General features: G+C 43.9%; 1 protein-coding gene across 6 annotated transcripts in view; it reads right to left on the minus strand.

The window, feature by feature from the left end:
* fbxo38 (F-box protein 38) overlaps positions 1-21,377 on the minus strand; it is an 87,794-nt gene that overhangs the window by 28,063 nt on the left and 38,354 nt on the right. For all 6 annotated transcript variants that reach the window (XM_072512158.1, XM_072512159.1, XM_072512156.1 and 3 more), the window contains 2 exons: positions 15,358-15,540; positions 13,693-14,457 (listed from right to left, as the gene is read on the minus strand). In XM_072512158.1, the coding sequence (XP_072368259.1) occupies positions 13,693-14,457; positions 15,358-15,540 (948 nt within the window). The remainder of the gene's footprint in view (positions 1-13,692; positions 14,458-15,357; positions 15,541-21,377) is intronic.

Consider the following 21,377-nt stretch of genomic DNA (forward strand, 5'->3'; position numbering starts at 1 on the left):
CCTATCTTCACTGTAACAATCACCTTTTCTTACCTTCTGGGCTAGACTCAACATTTAACACTTGGAAATTAAAGGGACTTAAGCACTTTGGTGACTTGTTCGCGAAGGGGAGTTTTGCCATTTCTAGAGAGTTAGCGGACAAATTTCAGTTACTTAACTCCAGGTTTTTTTGTTACTTTCAAGTTTGGGATTTCTCTCGTACGGCTTCCCCTTTCTTTCCTCTAGCTCCACCTTCCTCTTTGCTGAAGAGGATTCTATCCTTGGCTCAGCCTGGCAGGAGGTCAATCTCAGACCTATATGGAATAGAACGCTGCAGATTCTGGGATTCTTACCTACTCAAATAAAAGCAGATATCAATTTATGAATCTTAATGAAAAAGGATTTCCATTTCGGGAACAGTGACCGTAATTCCGTAAGTTTTAACATACTTGTGGCTATGGATAAGAGTAGCCCTCGGGTAAAGGTGCTATATTGGGGGGGAGGGGGGGGGGAAAGAGAGAGAGAGAAGAGAGGGGGAGGCTAATTACAACAACATTAGGCAAGTACTGAAGAATTTAGATTGGGAGCGGCTGTTTATGAGGGTAAATCAACATCTGACATGTGGGAGTCTTTCAAATGTCAGTTGATTAGAATTCAACACCGGCACGTTCCTGTGACGATTAAGGATGAGTATTAAGGACGAGTATGGCAAGTTTTGGGAATCTTAGATAACACGGGATATTGTGAGCATAGTAAAAAAGAAAGGTAAGGTCTATAAGGCTGAGAACAGACCAAGTCCTTGAAGAATATAAAGAAAGTAGGAAGGAACTTAAGCAAGGAGTCAGGAGGGCTAAAAGGGGGTCATAAAAAGTCCTTGGCCAACAGGATTAAAGAGAATCCCAAGGTACTTTCTACGTATATGAAGGGCAAGAGGGTAGCCAGGAAAAGGTTTGGCCCACTCAAGAACAGATAGGGGAATCTACGTGTGGTGCCAGAGGAAATGGGTGAGGTTCTAAATGAGTACTTTTATTTTGCATCAATATTCACCAAAGAGAAGGACTTGGTGAATGATGGGTCTAGGGGTGGGTAAGTAGATATCAAAAAGGTATTGGGTGCATTAAAAAACATTAAGGTAGATAAGTCCCCAGGGCCTGATGGGATCTAGCCCAGAATACTGAGGGAAGTAAGGGAGGAAATTGCTGGGGCTTTGACAGAAAGCCTTTGTATCCTCATTTGCTGCAGGTGAGGTCCCAGTGGAATGGAGAATAGCCAATGTTGTTCTTTTGTTTAAGAACGGTAGCAGGGATAATCCAAGAAATTACAGGCCGGTGAGCCTTATACGTCAGTGGTGGGGAAATTATTGGATAGGATTCTTAGGGACAGGATTTCCTCACATTTGGAAACAAATTGACTTATTAGCGATAGGCAGCATTGTTTTGTGAAGAGGAGGAGGCTGTGTCTCACTAACTTCCGAGTTATTTGAGGAATGACGAAGATGATTGATGAAGAAAGGGCAGTGGATGTTGTCTACATAGAGTTCAATGAAGTTTTTGACAAGGTCCCTCATGGCAGACTGGTACAAAAGATCAGGGCATTGAGTATGATATTGACAAGTTATGCTGCAGCTGTACAGAACCTCAGTTAGGCCACACTTAGAATATTGCGTACATTTCTGGTCGCCACACTACCAGAAGGATGTGGAGGCTTTGGACAAGGTACAGAAGAGGTTTACCAGGATGTTGCATGGTCTGGTGAGTATTAGCTATGAGGAGTGGTTGGATAAACTCAAAGATTGTTTTCACTGGACGAAGGAGGTTGAGGGGCGACCAGATAGAGGTTTATAAAATTATGAATGGCATGGACAGTGGATAGTCAGACCCTTTCCCCCACAGAACATAGAGTGCAGAAGGAGTCCATTCAGCCCATCGAGTCTGCACCGACCCATTTAAGCCCTCACTTCAACCCTATCTGTTTAGTACAGGGCTAAATCGCTGGCTTTGAAAGCAAACCAAGGCAGGCCAGCAGGGTTCAATTCCCGTAACAGCCTCCCTGAACAGGCGCCGGAATGTGGCGACTAGGGGCTTTTCACAGTAACTTCATTTGAAGCCTACTTGTGACAATAAGAGATTTTCATTTCATTTCATTTCAACCCAATAACCCCATCTAACCTTTTTTGGTCACTAAGGGCAATTTTTCATGGCCAATTCACTTAACCTGCACGTCTTTGGACTGTGGGAGGAAACCGGAGCACCTGGAGGAAACCCACGCAGACACGGGGAGAACGTGCAAATTCCGCACAGACAGTGACCCAACGGGGAATCGAACCTGGGACCCTGGTGCTGGGACCCTGGCGATGAGAATAGAGGGATACAAACCCCAGAAGTTTATAGCTTAGTCAGGCATCATGTTCACTGCAGGCTCAGATGGCTGTAGGACCTGTTCTGTACTGTTTTCTTTCTTGATTTGGGGAGGAATAGAGGGAGACATTGAAAAAGCAATAAAACCGAGGGGGTATGTTCATTTCTGTTGCTTGAGTCCTGCCCACCAACGATAGAGGAAGGTTGTTCCATCTCTGTAAGGTCCATTTTGATATTATTGATCAGGCTTGAATAATGCAATTTGTGAAGGGAGGCCCAATTGTCAGCCACCCTGACCCCCAAGTAACAAAAATGTGTACTGGTGAGGGGAAGGGTAACGTGTCTAAATGGGCTCACCTTTCAGGCAGCTTGACCGGAAAACATTCACTTGTCTAGATTTAACTTATAACCAGAGAAGGAAGCAAAGGTATTACGTGTCTTTATTATACCATTGATGGAGGGAGTCGAGTCTGTAATATATAAAGCTAGGTAATTCGCATAAAGAGACACCAGATGTTCCATCCCATTTTGATTGCCCCTCCACTGACTAGAAGCCATCAGGGCTATAGAGAGTGACTAAATAAAAGTGGAGAAAGTGGACAGCCCTGCCTAGTGCCCCTATTCAAGGGGAAGTCGTCCAAATAAAGTGTTCATGTGAAAGCTGGCCAGAGGGAGTTATATAACAAGCTATCCAAGGGGCAAATTTATGGCCGAACCCAAATCTCCCGAACATTCAAATAAACATTCCCATTCCGCCATGTCAAAAGCTTTCTCAGCGTTGAGAGATAGCATCACCTCTGGCTTGGGTGCAGGGGAAGGGGGAGGGGAAAGAATAATGTTTAAAAGGTGACTTATATTGGCTGATAATTGACAGCTCTTTACAAAGCCTGCTTGATCCTCCAAAATTATTCTCCGAAGGTAAGATTCCAAACGGAGTGGCAGAACCTTAGCGAGCAGCTTAACGTCATCAAATAAAAGCATGATGGGTCGGTAGGAACCGTACTTGGACGAGGGGAAAGGAAATAGGGACTGGAGTAAGGGTCGGAGGCAATGAAACGCGGGATTGGGGGGGGGGGGGTCATTAAACATATCTAACAACAAAAGGTGTGAGCTGTTCTGAGAACTTCTTATAAAATCCGGTCGGAAAGCCATCCGGACAGAGGCTTTACCAGCCCAATACATTTTAAAATCTCATCTGGTGTTAATGGGGAGTCCAATCCATACCTCACCTGCCTTGACAGTTGAGATGGGCAGAATCATAAGACCATAAGACATAGGAGCGGAAGTAAGGCCATTCGGCCCATCGAGTCCACTCCACCATTCAATCATGGCTGATTTCAACTCTATTTACCCGCTCTCTCTCCATAGCCCTTAATTCCTCGAGAAATCAAAAATTTATCAACTTCTGTCTTAAAGACACGCAACGTCCCAGCCTCCACCGCCCTCTGCGGCAATGAATTCCACAGACCCACCACTCTCTGGCTGAAGAAATTTCTCCTCATCTCTGTTCTAAAGTGACTTCCTTTTATTCTAACGCTGTGCCCCCGGGTCCTAGTCTCCCCTGCTAATGGAAACAACTTCCCTACGTCCATCCTATCTAAGCCATTCATTATCTTGTAAGTTTCTATTAGATCTCCCCTCAACCTCCTAAACTCCAATGAATATAATCTCAGGATCCTCAGACGTTCATCGTATGTTAGGCCTACCATTCCTGGGATCATCCGTGTGAATCTCCGCTGGACCCGTTCCAGTGCCAGTATGTCCTTCCTGACGTGTGGGGCCCAAAATTGCTCACAGTATTCTAAATGGGGCCTAACTAATGCTTTATAAAGCTTCAGAAGTACATCCCTGCTTTTATATTCCAAGCCTCTTGAGATAAATGACAACATTGCATTTGCTTTCTTAATTACGGACTCAACCTGCAAGTTTACCTTTAGAGAATCCTGGACTAGGACTCCCAAGTCCCTTTGCACTTCAGCATTATGAATTTTGTCACCGTTTAGAAAATAGTCCATGCATCTATTCTTTTTTCCCCCAAAGTGCAAGACCTCGCACTTGCCCACGTTGAATTTCATCAGCCATTTCTTGGACCACTCTCCTAAACTGTCTAAATCTTTCTGCAGCCTCCCCACCTCCTCCAAACTACCTGCCCCTCCACCTATCTTTGTATCATTGGCAAACTTAGCCAGAATGCCCCCAGTCCCGTCATCTAGATCGTTAATATATAAAGAGAACAGCTGTGGCCCCAACACTGAACCCTGCGGGACACCACTCGTCACCGGTTGCCATTCCGAAAAAGAACCTTTTATCCCAACTCTCTGCCTTCTGCCTGACAGCCAATCGTCAATCCATGTTAGTACCTTGCCTCGAATACCATGGGCCCTTATTTTACTCACCAATCTCCAGTGAGGCACCTTATCAAAGGCCTTTTGGAAGTCAAGATAGATAACATCCATTGGCTCTCCTTGGTCTAACCTATTTGGTATCTCTTCAAAGAACTCTTGACAGGTTTGTCAGGCACGACCTCCCTTTACTAAATCCATGCTGACTTGTCCTAATCCGACCCTGCACTTCCAAGAATTTAGAAATCTCATCCTTAACAATGGATTCTAGAATCTTGCCAACAACCGAGGTTAGGCTAATTGGCCTATAATTTTCCATCTTTTTCCTTGTTCCCTTCTTGAACAGGGGGGTTACAACAGCGATTTTCCAATCCTCTGGGACTTTCCCTGACTCCAGTGACTTTTGAAAGATCATAACTAACGCCTCCACTATTTCTTCAGCTATCTCCTTTAGAACTCTCGGATGTAACCCATCTGGGCCCAGAGATTTATCAATTTTTAGATCTCTTAGTTTCTCATAGAACCTTTACAGTGCAGAGAGGCCATTCGGCCCAGCAAGTCTGCACCGACTCTCTGAAAGAGCACTCTCCCGAGGCACACTCCCCCGCCCAACCCTGTAACCTCACCTAACTTGTACATCGCTGGACATGAAGGGGCAATTTTATCATGGCCAATCCACCTAACTTGCCGATCTTTGGAGGAAACTGGGCAGGTTATCCAGAAACTCAGACATGATCCGACTTGACCTTGGTGGGCTCGTATTTATACAGGCCACAGTAATAGGATTTAAAAGCTGCAATAACCTGATGAGGGGCGGAAACGAGGCTTCCACGCGGGTTGAGAATCTGGGGTATCTCATGGGAGGCCGCCTGGCGTTCAAGTTGATGAAACCAGAAGAAGACGGGCTTTCTCCACATACTCATACAATGCACAGGTGGAGTGCTGTCTCTGACGTACGGCCTAACCAGTGGACAGAAGCTCAAACCGAGACTGCAATCTTTTTCTGCTTGCATATATTTCTGGAATTGGATCGAGCAGTACTGGTAATATATCTCTAAAATGGAGTCCACTGCTGTTCGAATTTCTTCATCTTCAGCACACGATTGCTCTAAAAAATAATTCTCCCTCCCTCCACCCAAAGATGGCCTTAAGAGCCCTCCGCAACATGGAAGGGAAGACGGAGTCGGACCTATTCAATTTAATATAGTCATTTTAGAGGTGGTTAAGCACTCGCAAATTTTTTTTTTTTTAATATAAAATCGGCCAGCGTAGTAGGGGGCCGGATTTAGCAAAGATCAACAAAGCGTGGGGTGTGGTCAGAGATTACAATTGCTGATTTCTCAGCCGCCACTACTGAAGGGAGGAGAGCCACATCTAAAATGAAAAATCAAAACGGGAATGCACATGACGAACAAAAAAGGAGAAATCCTGGTCATTTGGGTGCAAGAAATGCCAGGGATTTACCCCCTGATTTGACCCATAAAAGGCATCCCTGATGGGACAAATGATTTGGGATTAGAACGATCCAAAACACAGTTCAGATCACCTCCAAAAATAAGATGGTGTGAGTCAAGGTTGGGGAGGGAAGCTAACTGAAATTAATGATCATCCCAACTGGGGGTGCAAACGTTGACCAGAATACTGGTGTGTTAGACAGGGAACCGAAGACAATTATGCATCGTCCATTGGGGTCAGCCACAATCGGAGAAGAGGGAAATGGGCTCGTTCATTAATTAAAATCACCGTACCCCTGGCCCTGCTATTGAAACTACAGTGAAAAACTTGCCCAGCCCGACCCTTTACATCGCCTGGTCTGATCCTTAATATGCAAATTGGTTTCTTGCAAAAAAAGATCAGAGTTTAAGGTCTCAAGATGAGCGAATGCTCTCGACCGTTTTACAGGGCCATTTAAAGTTTTAATGTTCCAGGTAATTAGTTGGATTGGAAGTCTCCCACCGCCCCTCAAAACCAGAATCAGCCATTCCTGCGGGGAGATATTAAACAAGGGGCACAACTAAGACGAAGCAAGAAGATCCACCCAAGATGGTCTCCGGACCAGGTCAGATGACTCGACAGAGGCCAGCAGACACCATCAACAAACTAGAAATGAAAATTTGCTTGTCACAAGTAAGCTTCAAGTGAAAAGGCCCTAGTCGCCACATTCCGGCGCCTGTTCGGGGAGGCTGGTACGGGAATTGAACCGTGCTGCTGGCCTGCCTTGGTCTGCTTTAAAAGCCAGCGATTTAGCCCAGTGTGCTAAACCAGCCAACCCACCCCTCCTCAAAATACCATCACAGTTGAGTATAACTGCACCCCAAAGCAAAAGAAATGATGGCAAACAATATAACCTAGCCCAAAGCCTACAACTGACAAAACAAAACTAAACACCAAAAACTATTATTATGAGCTGCAGAAAACCCTCCAATACAACTCCCATTAACTAAGACCCTCTGTTAGCAGCGATAATCCCAATTGGAGAGTAAAAACCTCCACTTGAACATGTCCAAGAAATATTCAGTAGGGGTGCGGCCCTCGATCTCCTCTCGTAACCCCACAATACAAATATTCTGTTTTCTGGATCTATTCTACAAGGTCATTCAACTTAGTTGTCAATGATTTGTTACCTTTGACCACAGAAGCAAGGTTGGACTGCAGGGAGGTGATCCTATTCACAATGGGCCGACAAAGCAGTCTCCATGACTTTAATTGCGGCTCCATGAGCTTTGACGGTCTTGGTGGTGGTTTCAGGAACCAAGCGGGGCCAAGGCCTCTTCAATTTATCTTTTAAGATCCACTGACAAGGTTTGGAGGTGTTTATCGAGCTGAATTGGCAGAAATCTGGAGAGCGTTCCGGTCGTTAATGGAATGATTGGAGAAGACACCAACTCCGCCATCCAGTAGCGCTCCGAAGGCTTCAGTCAGTTGACGAGTTTTGGACCAATTCTTTTTTGCCTCTGCCTCCCTTGGGCATAGAGAGGAGAAAACTCTACACCAGTTTTTTCAAACCTTTTTGTCCAGGACCCATTTTTAGCAACTGGTCATCCTTTGGGCCCCACACCAGCCGAACTTTGTGACCCAAGCCGCCCGACCTTCGCGACCCATTTTCGCTTCCTTTAATGTGACAGTTGAGCCTTCATGGTCTTCAGGATCTCACTTGATTTGCCATTGAATGTTACATTTCTGCTAAGGACTTCAGCTGATGATTTAAGATTTTACTGCATCCGTTGAAAAAAAATCAAGAGATTTGTCCTCAAACTCGCCATGCTTGGGTCTTGAAATGCCTTTGAAGTTTTGATAGTTTAATTTTTCATTTGTCAGTGCTTCGTTACATATAAGACACACAAACTTTACATCCTAATTTGCAGTGGCACAAATAATAAACCCATGCCTCAAGAAATCTTCTTTATACAACTTTGTTCCTGTTTTCAGCTTCAACTACATGGGTTGTTCACAAGAGGCCCTGGAACTTACAACAGCACTGCTGGCACCTATGAAGTGGAGAAATCTCTCTCGTGCCCACAGTGACCTGCTCGCTGCTGCCGCTTCTGGAGAGAAGACTCCATCGATTTATAACAAAAATCAGCTCCTGGGTCAGCACGCTGCCGTCAGAAGGAGGCGTTCTGCCTTGCTGGGCTCTGGGCTTGCACACTGCTGAGGGGCATGCATGCGCAGGGTGGCCGGCATTCGGAAAGCCAGTCGCGGCCAGCATTTTTAAAAAATGGTCATGGCCATAGGGCACTTCTTCCCACGATTGGAAACGCTGCGAACGTTTGCCCCGTGACCCTCCCGACACCCGCACGCGGGTCGCGACCCTGACTTTTAAAATGACTGTTCTACACTATCAAATTTCAGGTTTTTTCCGAGACGTTGAAGACCCATGGCGTCAGGAAAAAGGGTGAAACAATCAGTTTTCCAGCGGGAGCCACCTCGTGCGCGTCGTCCCCTCATATCAAGCCATCGGAAATTCTACGATCTACATTGCTGTTCAAGGAACATTACAGTGCATTACATTACAATAGTGACAACACTTTCAAAGTACTTGATTGATCTTGAAGCACTTAACAACTCTCAATCATCAGAGTGATCGATCAGCAGCAAAGTGATGAAGGGTCATCAACAGTGCTATCAAGCAGCACTTTCTTAGCGATAACCTGCTCACTGATGCCAATTAAAGTCACAATATCTCATAAAAATAACAATTCACAAAGTTCACCAGATCTGCAGTTGCCATGGTCAAGCAAATGGATTTTTGTGGGAGTGCAGCGAAAAAGCAGATCTGGTGAACTTTGTTAATTGTTATTTTTATGAGATATTGTGATTTTAATTGGCAATCCCATTCTCAGTTATTTTCAGTGTGACTACTCCCACTCTTATTCCCAGTTATTCGCCATGTGGCTCCTCCCAAGTAAAATGTATCAGGAAAATAAAAGTTAAGGGATTTATTTTTGTATTGGCAAATATTAGAAATAAGGTATAGTTTTAAGGGGGAGTTCAGGGAACACATTTACAGCTCTATGCTTTAGCACACAGCATAAAAGTGTACTTATAAATTTGTAGGCATAGCATAAACAGGCACAGGAGTATTAACACACTAATCAGAAATGAAATAAAGCACAATATTAGCTCAGTTCAGTCAATAGGAAGTTCACTTCCAGACCAGAAAGGTGTAAATTCGGGCTTCACTTCAAAGTTTGAGAATATAATGTTACGACTGAGTCTCAAGTTCAATATTGAGCAACTGCTGCATTCAGAGGCATGGCGACTTTTGGATGAAGTTCAATTGAGGCTCCGCCTTATCCGCTCAGGTGGATACAAAAGATGCTATGAACTATTCAAAGTAAAGCAGGGAATTTTCTCACCCCACTTCGCCACTCCATCAAACAGATCTGATAATTTAGTCATTTGCGGTTTATGGGACCATAGTGTATGTAAAGCAGCTATCATACTTGTCTGCATAATGAGCGCACTTCAAAATGAACCCATTAAATTTAAAGAACTTTGACCCCATTCAAATGCAGGTCCTATTGTCTATCTTGTTCATTCAAAATCTTGAAAACGGTCATGCGATTGAGAAAGAACTGGGAAAAACAGCTCAAATTGCAAAACTTCTCTGTATTTAAGAAGGCAATCAAAGTTTAGGACTGTAAATATTATGAATAATGCTGACCACAGATGGTTAATATTTCACACAATTGCTTTTTCCAAGAGTACACAAGAGAAGCTACAAGCAGCAGGCCTTCATTAAGTTGCAATAGCCCTAGTAGAATTAAGGACATCTATATAAATGGAACAATTGTCCTGGACAACTAATAAATCTAAGAAACAAAAATTCTCAAAGATACATGTTACTAATCCCCGAATACCAACAGAAACACAATAACTGTTAGGTGCTGATAATTATGAGGGATTATTAGAACAGTGGAACAAAGAACAAACAAAGAACAAAGAAATGTACAGCACAGGAACAGGCCCTTTGGCCCTCCAAGCCCGTGCCGACCATGCTGCCCGTCTAAACTACAATCTTCTACACTTCCTGGGTCCGTATCCCTCTATTCCCATCCTATTCATGTATTTGTCAAGATGCCCCTTAAATGTCACTATTGTCCCTGCTTCCACCACCTCCTCCGGTAGCGAGTTCCAGGCACCCACTACCCTCTGCGTAAAAAAACTTGCCTCGTACATCTACTCTAAACCTTGCCCCTCTCACCTTAAACCTATGCCCCCTAGTAATTGACCCCTCTACCCTGGGGAAAAGCCTCTGACTATCCACTCTGTCTATGCCCCTCATAATTTTGTATACCTCTATCAGGTCTCCCCTCAACCTCCTTCGTTCCAGTGAGAACAAACCGAGTTTATTCAACCGCTGGAGAGGTAGCACAGATCGACAAGTGTATAATGTAGCTTTCATTTTTAAAAAATTCAGATGAAACAAATACAGGCAACTGCAGTCTATTTGGCAAAAATCACTATGAATGCTAGAAATCCTAAATGAGAAAAGAGCACTCTGGAAATACGATTAATCTGCAGCATCTGTGGAGAGATAAACCTTTAAATGTTTCAGGTCTATGACCAATTGTCAGAAGTCCAAGTTCTTTCAAAGGGTTACTAATCTGAAAGGGTAACTCTCTTTCCTCTGTCCACAGATGATGCCAGATCTGCTGAGTATTTCCAGCATTTTCAATTTTTGCTGCAGAATAATTAGTCTTACTTCAACAAAATCATAGAAATTTACAACCCTGAAAGAGGCCATTTGACCCATTTTGTACACGCTGGTTGAAAAAGTGTTGCCCAACCAAACCCCATTTTCGGTCCGTAGTCTTGTAGGTTACAGCACTTAAAAGTACATAACCGGGTATATCTAAATGTGATGAGGGTTTTTGCCTCTAACCGTGCAGGCAGTGAACTCAGATACTCACAACCCTTTGGGTCAAAAAATGTTTTCCTCAAAACTCCTCTATTCCTTTGACCAACTGAATTACTTTACCCCCTGGCTATTGACCCCTCTGCTACTGGAAATAGGCCCTTGCAATCTGTACCCCTCAAAATTTTATAACCCTCAATTAAATTACCCAGCCTATCCAATCTTTCCTCTTAACAACATTTTTTGCCAGTCCAGATAACATTGTCATAAATCTCCAATGTCCCTTTTTCATGAGATCATATTACTCCTGTAATGTGGTGAGTAGAACTGTACTTGTGGACCAACTGCACTTGTTATATCTCCGCAAATAAAATAAGTATCCCATATACCTTTTAAACCACTTTATCTAGGTGTCCTGTTGCCTTTAAAGATCTGTGGGAATGCACCTCAAGATCCCCATACTTCACAGTATAATATTACATCTACTATACATATCAAATACTTGGATCATCAAAAACAAACTTGGCAATTTGCATAATTATTATTAGTAAATTATTAATTTGAGTCCAAAACTCCTTGACATTTTTTAAAGGAAATGATAGCAAAGGAGACTATAGATCAAAACTTACACGGAGTGGCAATCAGCGTTGGATTGCCACTCCATGCACAATTACTTACTTTGAATTTCCTCAATTACCATATCGCCCAACCTTCCCATCTCGGGCCGAATAATATCCAGGCAGCGCAACAGTCATCGAGGCCCAGCATCAAAGTGCAGGAGAATCAAGGTGAAAGGGACACGCTGCCTTTTTACAGCACGAGTTGCCTTAAACTAGGAAGTTTAAAGGTCAAATTAAAATTGACAGGCCAGGAGAAGTTAAGTGGGTGGGATTTGGGAGGTGGGGAAGAGTTTGGACAGTACTGTGGGGGTTGGGAGATAGAGCCCCGTCAGGTCAGGCTTGGGGGATAAAGTCGATTCGGTATTAATTTTTCCAATCAGGTTTTAAGTATTCTAACTTTCTACGGGTAACTATTTCCGAAACACAGTTGCAATCATTGAACTTTGCAATTTAAAATCGCATTTACGGATAGTTCCCAGGGCAGGGCAATTACCCAGAGGAAATCTACACTGCTGGGTAACTGCCATGCAAAGCCTTAGCTCTGAAGTTCTGAGAGAGGCAGTGGCGTAGTGGTATGGGGAGGCAGTGGCGTAGTGGTATTGTTGGTGGGCTAGTAATCCAGAGACCGAGAGTCTTGCTCTGAAGAACCAGGTTCGAATCTCGCCATGGCAGATGGTGAAAATTGAATTCAATAAAAATCTGGAATTAAAAGTCTAATGATGACCATGAAACCATTGTTGATTATCGGAAAAACCCATCTGGTTCACTAATGTCCTTTAGGGAACAAAATCTGTCGTCCTTACTTTATCTGGCATAGACGTTACTCCAGATCCATAGCAATGTGGTCGACTCTTTAATGCCCTCAGGGATGGGCAATAAATGCTGGCCCGGCCAGCGACGCCCACATCCCGTGAACGAACAAAAGAAAGATTCCCCAGCACATCTTCGGGGTAACTCCCAAATCCAACGCTGGGAAGCTCGATGCATTGACAGCCCTATAATCTGATACTCAAACCTCTGAAGATTTACGGTCAAACTTGTGGGGATACAGGGTAAAGCTTGGAAATGGATTAGAAATTGAAGGATAATAATTGATGGTTAATTAGAAAAGTTACTTGTGAAGATGGAGGCGGTAAATAGAACCTGCTGATTTAAGTGCCCCAAAGTCAATAATAGGGCAACATGATTTCTAATTTACATCAGCTTGGGTTCAGAAACCCAATGTAAAATGGTCACATTTGCAGATGGTAAATTAAAAGGGCTAAGCAAGCAACACGAGGAATACAAAGTTGAATAAAATAAACTATGGCAAGTGAAAATGAACAGACAGATGTAAAGAATTGGACAGAAGGGAAAAATGTGTTAAATACACACTCCATGAATGGTGTGGAAATATCCAAGCTTCTGGTGAAAGCTAAATTTGAAGTTAAACACATTCAATTAATACAGAGCAGCAAACCATACAGGTGACTGAATGTTGGAACTGCACTACCAAAAAAGAGAATAAGTGATGCCTGCTGATTATTGCACTGATCAGAGTTTAATTTGAGTTCAGTTCCAGTCATTAAAACAGAAAGGAGCTTTCAGCACTGAAAGCAGTTCAGAAAAGAGCCACAAAGGTGGTTCCAAACGTCATAGGTCTCAGTATGAGGTAAAGCTGGAGAAAAGTAGGCTTTTTAACCACAAAAGCAAATCAGATAAAATTTTAAGAGGCTGGCAAAACAATATGGAAAGGTTCAGAACTAAATTGCAAGAGCAGGAGTGGGAGCCACAGAATTAAGCTCGTAAAAGTCAAATCTAGGCCTGACATCAGGGGTTCTTCACACAATGATCAACATCTAGACCAGATATATAGATACAATGGTGAGAAAATATTTGAAATAGTTAACTATTGGGTTAACTCTATAGTCTGTATGGGTGGACTACATTGCCTTCTTCATCCATATTTACTTTGCACTTAATACAATACACTACAGTAAGTATTGTTCAATATTATGCATTGCAAAATATTTACAATCATATATGTTGTTTACCTTGCTCTGTGATTAATGGAACCTGGCTATATTTGCTAATTGCTCTTGTCACAGGTCTGCGTGGATAGCCTTCATGTTGGGCTCCTTTAGAGCACGTGAGATGATGATTAGAATTCTCCGAATCTCTGGCATCATCTCTTCTAGTCCTCCCATTATCAACATTTAGTTGTCCTTCTGCACAAGTGGAAGATTTTCTTCGTGAAAATTCTGATACGGTTGAATCTGTGTTGCAGTGTCCATTTAAATCACAGTTACCAGATGCCCTGCTTGTGGAAGGCTCATCTGTTTCACAGCATTCACCTGCCCTTTCATTTACCTGAGATGTATTGCATATGCAGCCAGTATGAACTGAACTGTTCATCGAGTTTCCCTCATTACTTTCTGAAGAGTCTCCAATTGTATGTGAAGTACATGAACAGGCATGAATTCCACTACCAGGATGTGATGAATATGATGTTTTACAATGTCGGCACTCTCCATTCACAGTGGCTGTCCTATTAGATTCTATATACTGAGAAGATGTGACAGTGTTTGTGTTGGTTGTTTTTGAAGGAGCAGAACAGTTTCCAGTTCCAGAAGAAACATCTTTGTTCCTGTTCCTCTCTGGGACATCACTAACTGCTTTCATATCAGCCTTTATCTGTTCACTGGTCACCTGACAGCCTTTCTCACAACTGCTTTCCTCAACTTGCGATGGCGCTAGCAGGCCCGATTGACGAACTGGGCTTTTCTTCCGCAGTGGCGCCTTGCCTTTACCACACATGCCTGTAAAATAAAATGGCATTAGTCTAACGTTTGAAGACAAACAGATCACTTGAGCATCATGTCAGAACTGTTTCAAATCATATAGATTGCTAACGTTGGAAAAATAAAATTTAGAGCCAAACAAGCTGATATTCAATGCAATTGAGGAGAAAAGCAAAATAAAATTACAGAAAGGCTTGCACCAAAACTCAACGTAAAACTTCCAAACATGCTTTGGGAAAATAAAGTTGGGACAAAATATCAATGAACGAGGTTCACAGGCAAATCAAAGAACCATGGCCAATGAAACTCCAGCTGGATTTTTAAAAGAGTGCTTGTTAAACTCAAATGTCAATCAAGAAGATCTTTCTAATTTGCTAAAATGTAGTGACTGGCAGAGTATTTCTAGAAATGTTGTGTGAGTGACCATTATCAGATAATTAAGCAAAAGAGAAGATTGGATTTTAATGTATTGAGAAAACGTTTGGGGGTGGGAGCTTAATATATACAAATGCTGAGTGGAAACATTAGTTTTCTATTAAGTTTGTGAGATGTATTTTACTGACCCACTAGAAATTAGCTTCAGTTCAAGTTAGTGTTTTTTTAAAAATTACAAAGCGGTTATTCCGTTCAGATGCATGAAAAATGAATTGTTACACAGTTGTTACTCACTAGTGATAGAATTGCATTCTGGTCAGATCTACCAAATGGGTTCCACCTTTTAATATATTTTTGTCACCTATCTCAAAACCTGTACAAAATGAAATAATTACTTAACATAGTTACACAAGTTGAAGAGCCCCATCAATTTTCAATTCACTAACAGCTTGATGCTTAAAATCAAATAATTTGGGAAGAAGTAAAATTTAACATAAGCACACATAGTGATCTGCGCACCAATGAAACAATTGTAACACTCACCAGAACTTTCACAAAGTATAGATGTAGCTTTCTTTTTTTCTTCACCATCTGAATAATTATCCCCAGTGTCATTCCCATTTTGATTGCCAGAAATATCCATGTTATATTCATCCTCATCTTCACTATCTGAATCGTGTACCATCACTGGCTTTACTTTCACAGTTGGCTGAAGTCCACTTGGTCCTAAACAAATGTTACATGTATCTTTCAACAGAAGTAATACACAAACATAGACTAAATGCTAAATATCTGGTTGGACCCAAACCTGCAAACATATCAGTATTTGGAACAAAAATCTTATCACTTATATAGTACCTTAATCACATATCTCAAGTGCTTTATTTACTTTGAAGTGCAACAACTAGCATTTACATTTTACCTTTAAATAGCCTAAACCATCACAAGCATTAACAAATTACATTTGACACTGAGCCACATACTAGAACAAAGAGGTAGATTTTAGGTTTATCTTAAAAGAACACAAGAGGGAATTCCATAGCTGAGGACCTAGGGAGTTGAAGGGAGAGCCAGCACCAGTGGAATGATTATAAATCAGCTGCAGAAGTTAGAATTGGAGAAGTGCAGAGATTGGAGAGTTTTAGTAAAGGAGCAGTTTACAGTAATAGGGAAGGGTGTAGGACTTGGAAGCATTTGAAAACAGGGATTAGAATTAGAATTTAGGGATGGAGATCCGGTGATGGTGATGTGCTCAGCAGTCGCACATCAGGGAGCTCTCCTCCAGAATACAATCAAATAGACACTTTTAGACAAATTTAGCCGGAAAATTTGGGCTTATTTCACCCACAAGGGAAAGAATAGGTACAACATGACAGCAAATGGGAGCACGCGAGGCCATAGAGAAGGTGGAAGCGAAGGAAAAAGCCAAGAGCAGCAGGTGAGCAAGTCGGCAGACCCACGAGTCGAGGGGTCCTCAGCCACCCCAGAGAGGGAGAGACCAACGACCAGAACAATGACCTCCCCCACCCCAAGTCCGGAGATGGATTGGAGACATTCCTGACGAAGGAATTGATGGCGATGAGAGAGATGAAAAAAGTGGAGATCCAGGTGGCAGTGACAGAGGCGTTGGTCGCCATGCAGAACATGATAGATGGAATGGGGAAGAAACTGGAAACTCAGGGTAAAATGATCCTAGAGCTGGAAAAGGAGTCGATAGACAAGAGCGACAGGATTGTTGCTCTGGAGGCCGAAATAAAAAGGTTAATGGCAACCCAGGGGAGCCGGAATGGGAAGGTTGAGGACCAGGAGAATTGGTCTCACCAGCAAAATATCTGGATCGTGGGCCTGCCAGAGGGGATCGAGGGCAGGGACCCGACAGACTATGTGGCCCAAATGCTGTGCAACCTAGTCGGGGGGGACAGCTGCCCCAAGCCGCCGGAAATTGACAAGGCACACAGATTGCTCCGACTGAAGCCCAAGGCTGGGGGTACAGTCAATGGCAATAATTGCCAAATTACATAGATACCAGGATCGGGAGAAGACCTCTTTGCAGTGGGGAAATTGTTGCTTCCAGTAATAGTAAGAGCGGAATACTCCGCGATATTCATCTCCAACCACACTCCATATTACACGGATGTGCGGTTGGAGACTGGGCATGCCCAACGCTCTGCATGGAGGCTGGACACGGATCTCTCGGCCGACAAGGTCTTCTGCTAGTAACATCACAGGCCATAGGCGAGTACACTACTAACAACCAGAATGGGGAAGTCTCACCTTCCATGTTCTGTGAGACATTGAAGGCGGTGATCAAGGGAGAAATTATAGCCTACAAGGCATGTAGAGATAGGGAAGAGAGGACAGCTAGGCAACAACTGATCGACTCCATCCTGGAGGTCGACAGAAGATACTCCGAGGCCCCAACCTTAAAGCCTCTGGCAGAGAGGAAAAAGCTACAAAAGGACTTTAACCTATCTACCAGGAAGGCAGTGCACCAACTCTGCCAGACATGCAGGACCTTTTATGAATACGGAGAAAAGGCTAGCTGCCTGTTGGCTCACCAGCTGACAAAGCAGATAGCCACGAGGGAGATAGACCAGGTAAAGGACAGCAGAGGCGGACTGGTATCTGAACCAAAAACGGTCACCAAGCATTTGAGGCCTTCTACCAAACACCTCCGAGCCCGATGGGGGAGCAGGGATGAAACAGTTCCTCGATTGACTGGACATGCCAGTCGTGGCGGACGATAGGCAGAGGGAGCTGGAAGCACCAAAGGACTGGGTGAGGTCATGGAGACCATCAACTCCATGCAGGCAGGGAAGGAGCCGGGGCCTGATGGGTTCGTGGCAGACCTCTATGAAAAATTCGCACCAGCTCTTTCCTCGCACCTACGGGAGATGTTTGCAGACTCGCTAATAAGGGGCACTTTGCCTCCTATGCTAACACAGGCCACCTTTTCGCTGATACCCAAAAAAGACAAAGACCCAACGGTATGCAAATCATATAGACCAATTTTGCTGCTTAATGTAGATGCGAAAATACTCGTTGAAGTCCTGGCCAAGAGCCGAGAGAACTGCGTACCAGAAGTGACCGCGGAGGACCAGACGGGTTTTGTCAAGGGTAGACAGTCAACTGTGAACATCAGATGGCTGCTGAATGTGATACTGATCCCATCCGGGGAGAGAACACCAGAGGTGGTCGTCTCCCTGGACCGCAGAAAAGGCCTTAGGCAGAGTTAAATGGTTGTACTTCATTGAGGCACCGGAGCGGTTTGGACTGGGGACAGGGTTCACCTCGTGGGTGAAACTCCTGTACATTGCCCCCAAAGCGAGCGTTCGAACCAACGCAGCAACTCTGAATAGTTCCATTTGCAGAGGCACCAAGCAGGAATGCCCGCTGGCCCCGCTGCTGTTCGCCCGAGCAATTGAACCGCAGCGATCGCCCTACAACACGAGAGGTTAGAAGGGTATCTGAGGAGGAGGCAGACAGCAGAGTCTTACTCTATGCTGATGGCCTGCTACTTTACATCTCGGACCCACAGAACAGTTTGAAAGAAATCATGAAGCACCTGGAAGAGTTTGGGGTCTGCTAGGGCTACAAACTCAACTTGGGCAAAAGTGAGGTATTCCCAGCGAACCCAAACAGGGAAGGAACAGAGCAAGAAGGTCTACCATTTAATCTAGCCCAAAACAAATTCTGCTTCTTGGAGATCCAGATAGCCCACGACTGGACACGGGTCCACAAGCGGAGGAAGTCAAAAAGAACCTACACAGATGGGGTGCACTCCTGCTTTCCTGGCAGGGAGGGTTCAGGCAATCAAGATGAATGTACTGTCAAGGTTCATCTTCCTGTTTGTATTCATACCAATCTTCATCCTTACGGCCTTTTCCGAGATACACAATGCTGGAGGAACTACTGGATGCAGGCAGTATGGAGAAGAGGAACAGTGGGGACATTTACGGATGACTTTTCGAAAGGGCGAGCACACCACTAGACGGAGCAAGACAGAAATGGTAAGACGAACTAAGGACGGAAGTAGGGTGGGGACTCTGGAACGAAGCAAGTAGGGCCAACTCCACCTCCTCCTGTGCAAGGCTAAGCCTCATGCAGTTTAAAGCGGTTCACAGAGTGCACCTAATCAGAACTCGAATGTGCAGGTTCTTCCTGGGGGTGAAGGACAAGTGGTGGTGAGGGTGGTGCCGTACCCGAAAGTGGCAGTCTTCGGGGTATCGGACCAGCCAGAACTTCATATGGGGAAGAGGGTCGATGCCCTTGCTTTTGCTTCCTTAATCGTCCGCCGGAGAATCCTGCTCGGCTAGCGATCAGCAGCACCACCCACAGTTGCAGACTGGCTGGCAGACTTGTTGGAATTTTTCCATCTGGAGCTGGAGAAGATCAAGTACACCATCTGAGGGTTGGATGAAGGCTTCCACAAAGCATGTGGGCAATTCATCAGCCTGTTCCAAGACCTTTTCAAAGCCAATAAAGGATAGGAAGGGAGGGGCGCGGGGAGTGGGGGGGGTGGGGGGGCAATAGGAACCAACAGGACCACGCAAAGCAGACAGGAACAAGGGGGATGGGGCAGCAAGGGAGGAATCCAAGGAAATACTACGAGGGTACCCAGGGAAAGATCAAAGAGGGCCCTCTCCCCCAAAACAAAGCCATAGGAACAAAAATAAGATGAAAGATAGGTTATAACATCTACAGCGGAAGGAAGGGCCTTAGTCAGAGCCCAAACAACAGAAAAGGGGAGGGGGTTGAAAAACAAAAAAGGGGGGGGGGGGGGGGGGGGAGATAAAAGAGCGAGGACGTGCCTAAGAAAGGAAAACAGGTAAATTGTAAATAATAACCATTTCAATCATCTCCTGTATAGTGTACAAATGTAAAATTCAATAAAAATATTTATTAGAAAAATGAACTGGAATTTAGGCATTTCTGGGCCAGGAACAAATGTAGTTCATGGCCTACACGAGTCATGTGTGAACGGGACTTGTTTCTGGGTATTCAGAGAGCTGGGCAGACTGTTGTTGCGATTCTCATGGTCTTCTTGGCTCACTCTGCCATCTGTGCAGGAGAGTGAGAGCGCATGGCCAAGGGCAGAGAGATCGCGTGCTGTGAAAACAAAGAGAAGCCATTCACCTTCACACTGTAATTTGCTCCTCCAATCAGACTCTTTCTCTCCTGAATTTGCTGCTGACACTCACTTGCCGACATATCAGCAGCAAATGCAGGAGAGAAAAGGCCTGTGATTGGAGGAGCAACTCCTTGCAGCATCATTCATTGAACTTACCATAGTTCGAACAGAAAGTCCGCAGACTGGATAGTGGTCCATGGGCTGGACAAACCAGGTGTAACTGATTCTAGGTCACAAATAGATCCCCATTTGTAAATGAAAAATGCTAGTTCTTTAATTATATTTGATGGACCCCGTGAAACTTTCGCAAGGACCACAAAGTGAGAAGGCAGCATTTGGCTCAGCATATAATTATACACATTTTGGGGGCTTACACTGCAGCGATATGTGTGGGGGCCTGGGAATGGATGCTCACCAGCGCATTGTATCATTTTGCATATGGCAGAGGAAGATCAGAATAGTAATCTAGGGCTTACATCCTCATTGAACATAAACAATTGAGGGGTGCAGTGCACTATAGCATGGTTGAGTTCAATTTAATCTATTTAGCTTATTTCAATGATAGCAAACTCACCCGAGGCAGAAAGTTCTGGTTCAAGCTCTACTCCACAGACACTTCAATGCAGTACCGAGAGAATTAAAATAATGGGCAGAATTTTCTGTAGCAGGGAATGCATCAGCATGTCATTCGCTTGAACCCTTCAGCTCAAATAATATTTTGCCCATGCAGTTGCTAGAAGGGCGAGGTTGTAATAGCGAAGAGGGAGGAAAACAGGGAACCTGGAACCCAAGTAAACAGGACAAAAAGGTATCTCCCGACAAATTAGATGAAAAGATTAAGAACCAAACATGGAAGGACCAAAAGTCAGGAGATTGTAATGTCAAATCAGGTACGCAGGAAGTAAGAGTGACAAAGGAAAATCAGAGAAAACAAATATAACTTGGAAACTGCTTTAGTTCATATCTACCATAAAAGAACAGCAGCTTTCTGACATTCAGCGCAGACCAATTGTGAAATAGACAATCAAATACCATTTTGGTAAAGTTAACAGCAGAGCAGGGCAACTTGGACAGTCACTTTTGTGTAGCCACACATCTGATCCTCGTCTGAAATTGCACTACAATTTACACATACATGACAGTGAGCGTCATTAGTCTCAATATTCTGACAGCAAATTCTGGCCAGTTGAACTATAGATTCCTTTACTGTTTCTGACGATTGTAAATGATGCTGTGGCAACTTACAAGGGCAGAGATGTTATCCTGGTGTCCTGGTTAACATTTATCTTTCATTGCTCTAACAAAGATGCCCCAGACTCTATAGTGGCTCTTTGTATCTGAAGCACCAATGCCAACACAGGTATAATCTTTGTTAATATATTTTGTATCTTTTCCACAGCCTCAATACCCTTTCTAAGGTAGGAAGTCAAAG

The sequence above is a fragment of the Scyliorhinus torazame genome, chromosome 7 (assembly GCF_047496885.1).
Source record: "Scyliorhinus torazame isolate Kashiwa2021f chromosome 7, sScyTor2.1, whole genome shotgun sequence".
Classification (NCBI taxonomy): domain Eukaryota; kingdom Metazoa; phylum Chordata; class Chondrichthyes; order Carcharhiniformes; family Scyliorhinidae; genus Scyliorhinus; species Scyliorhinus torazame.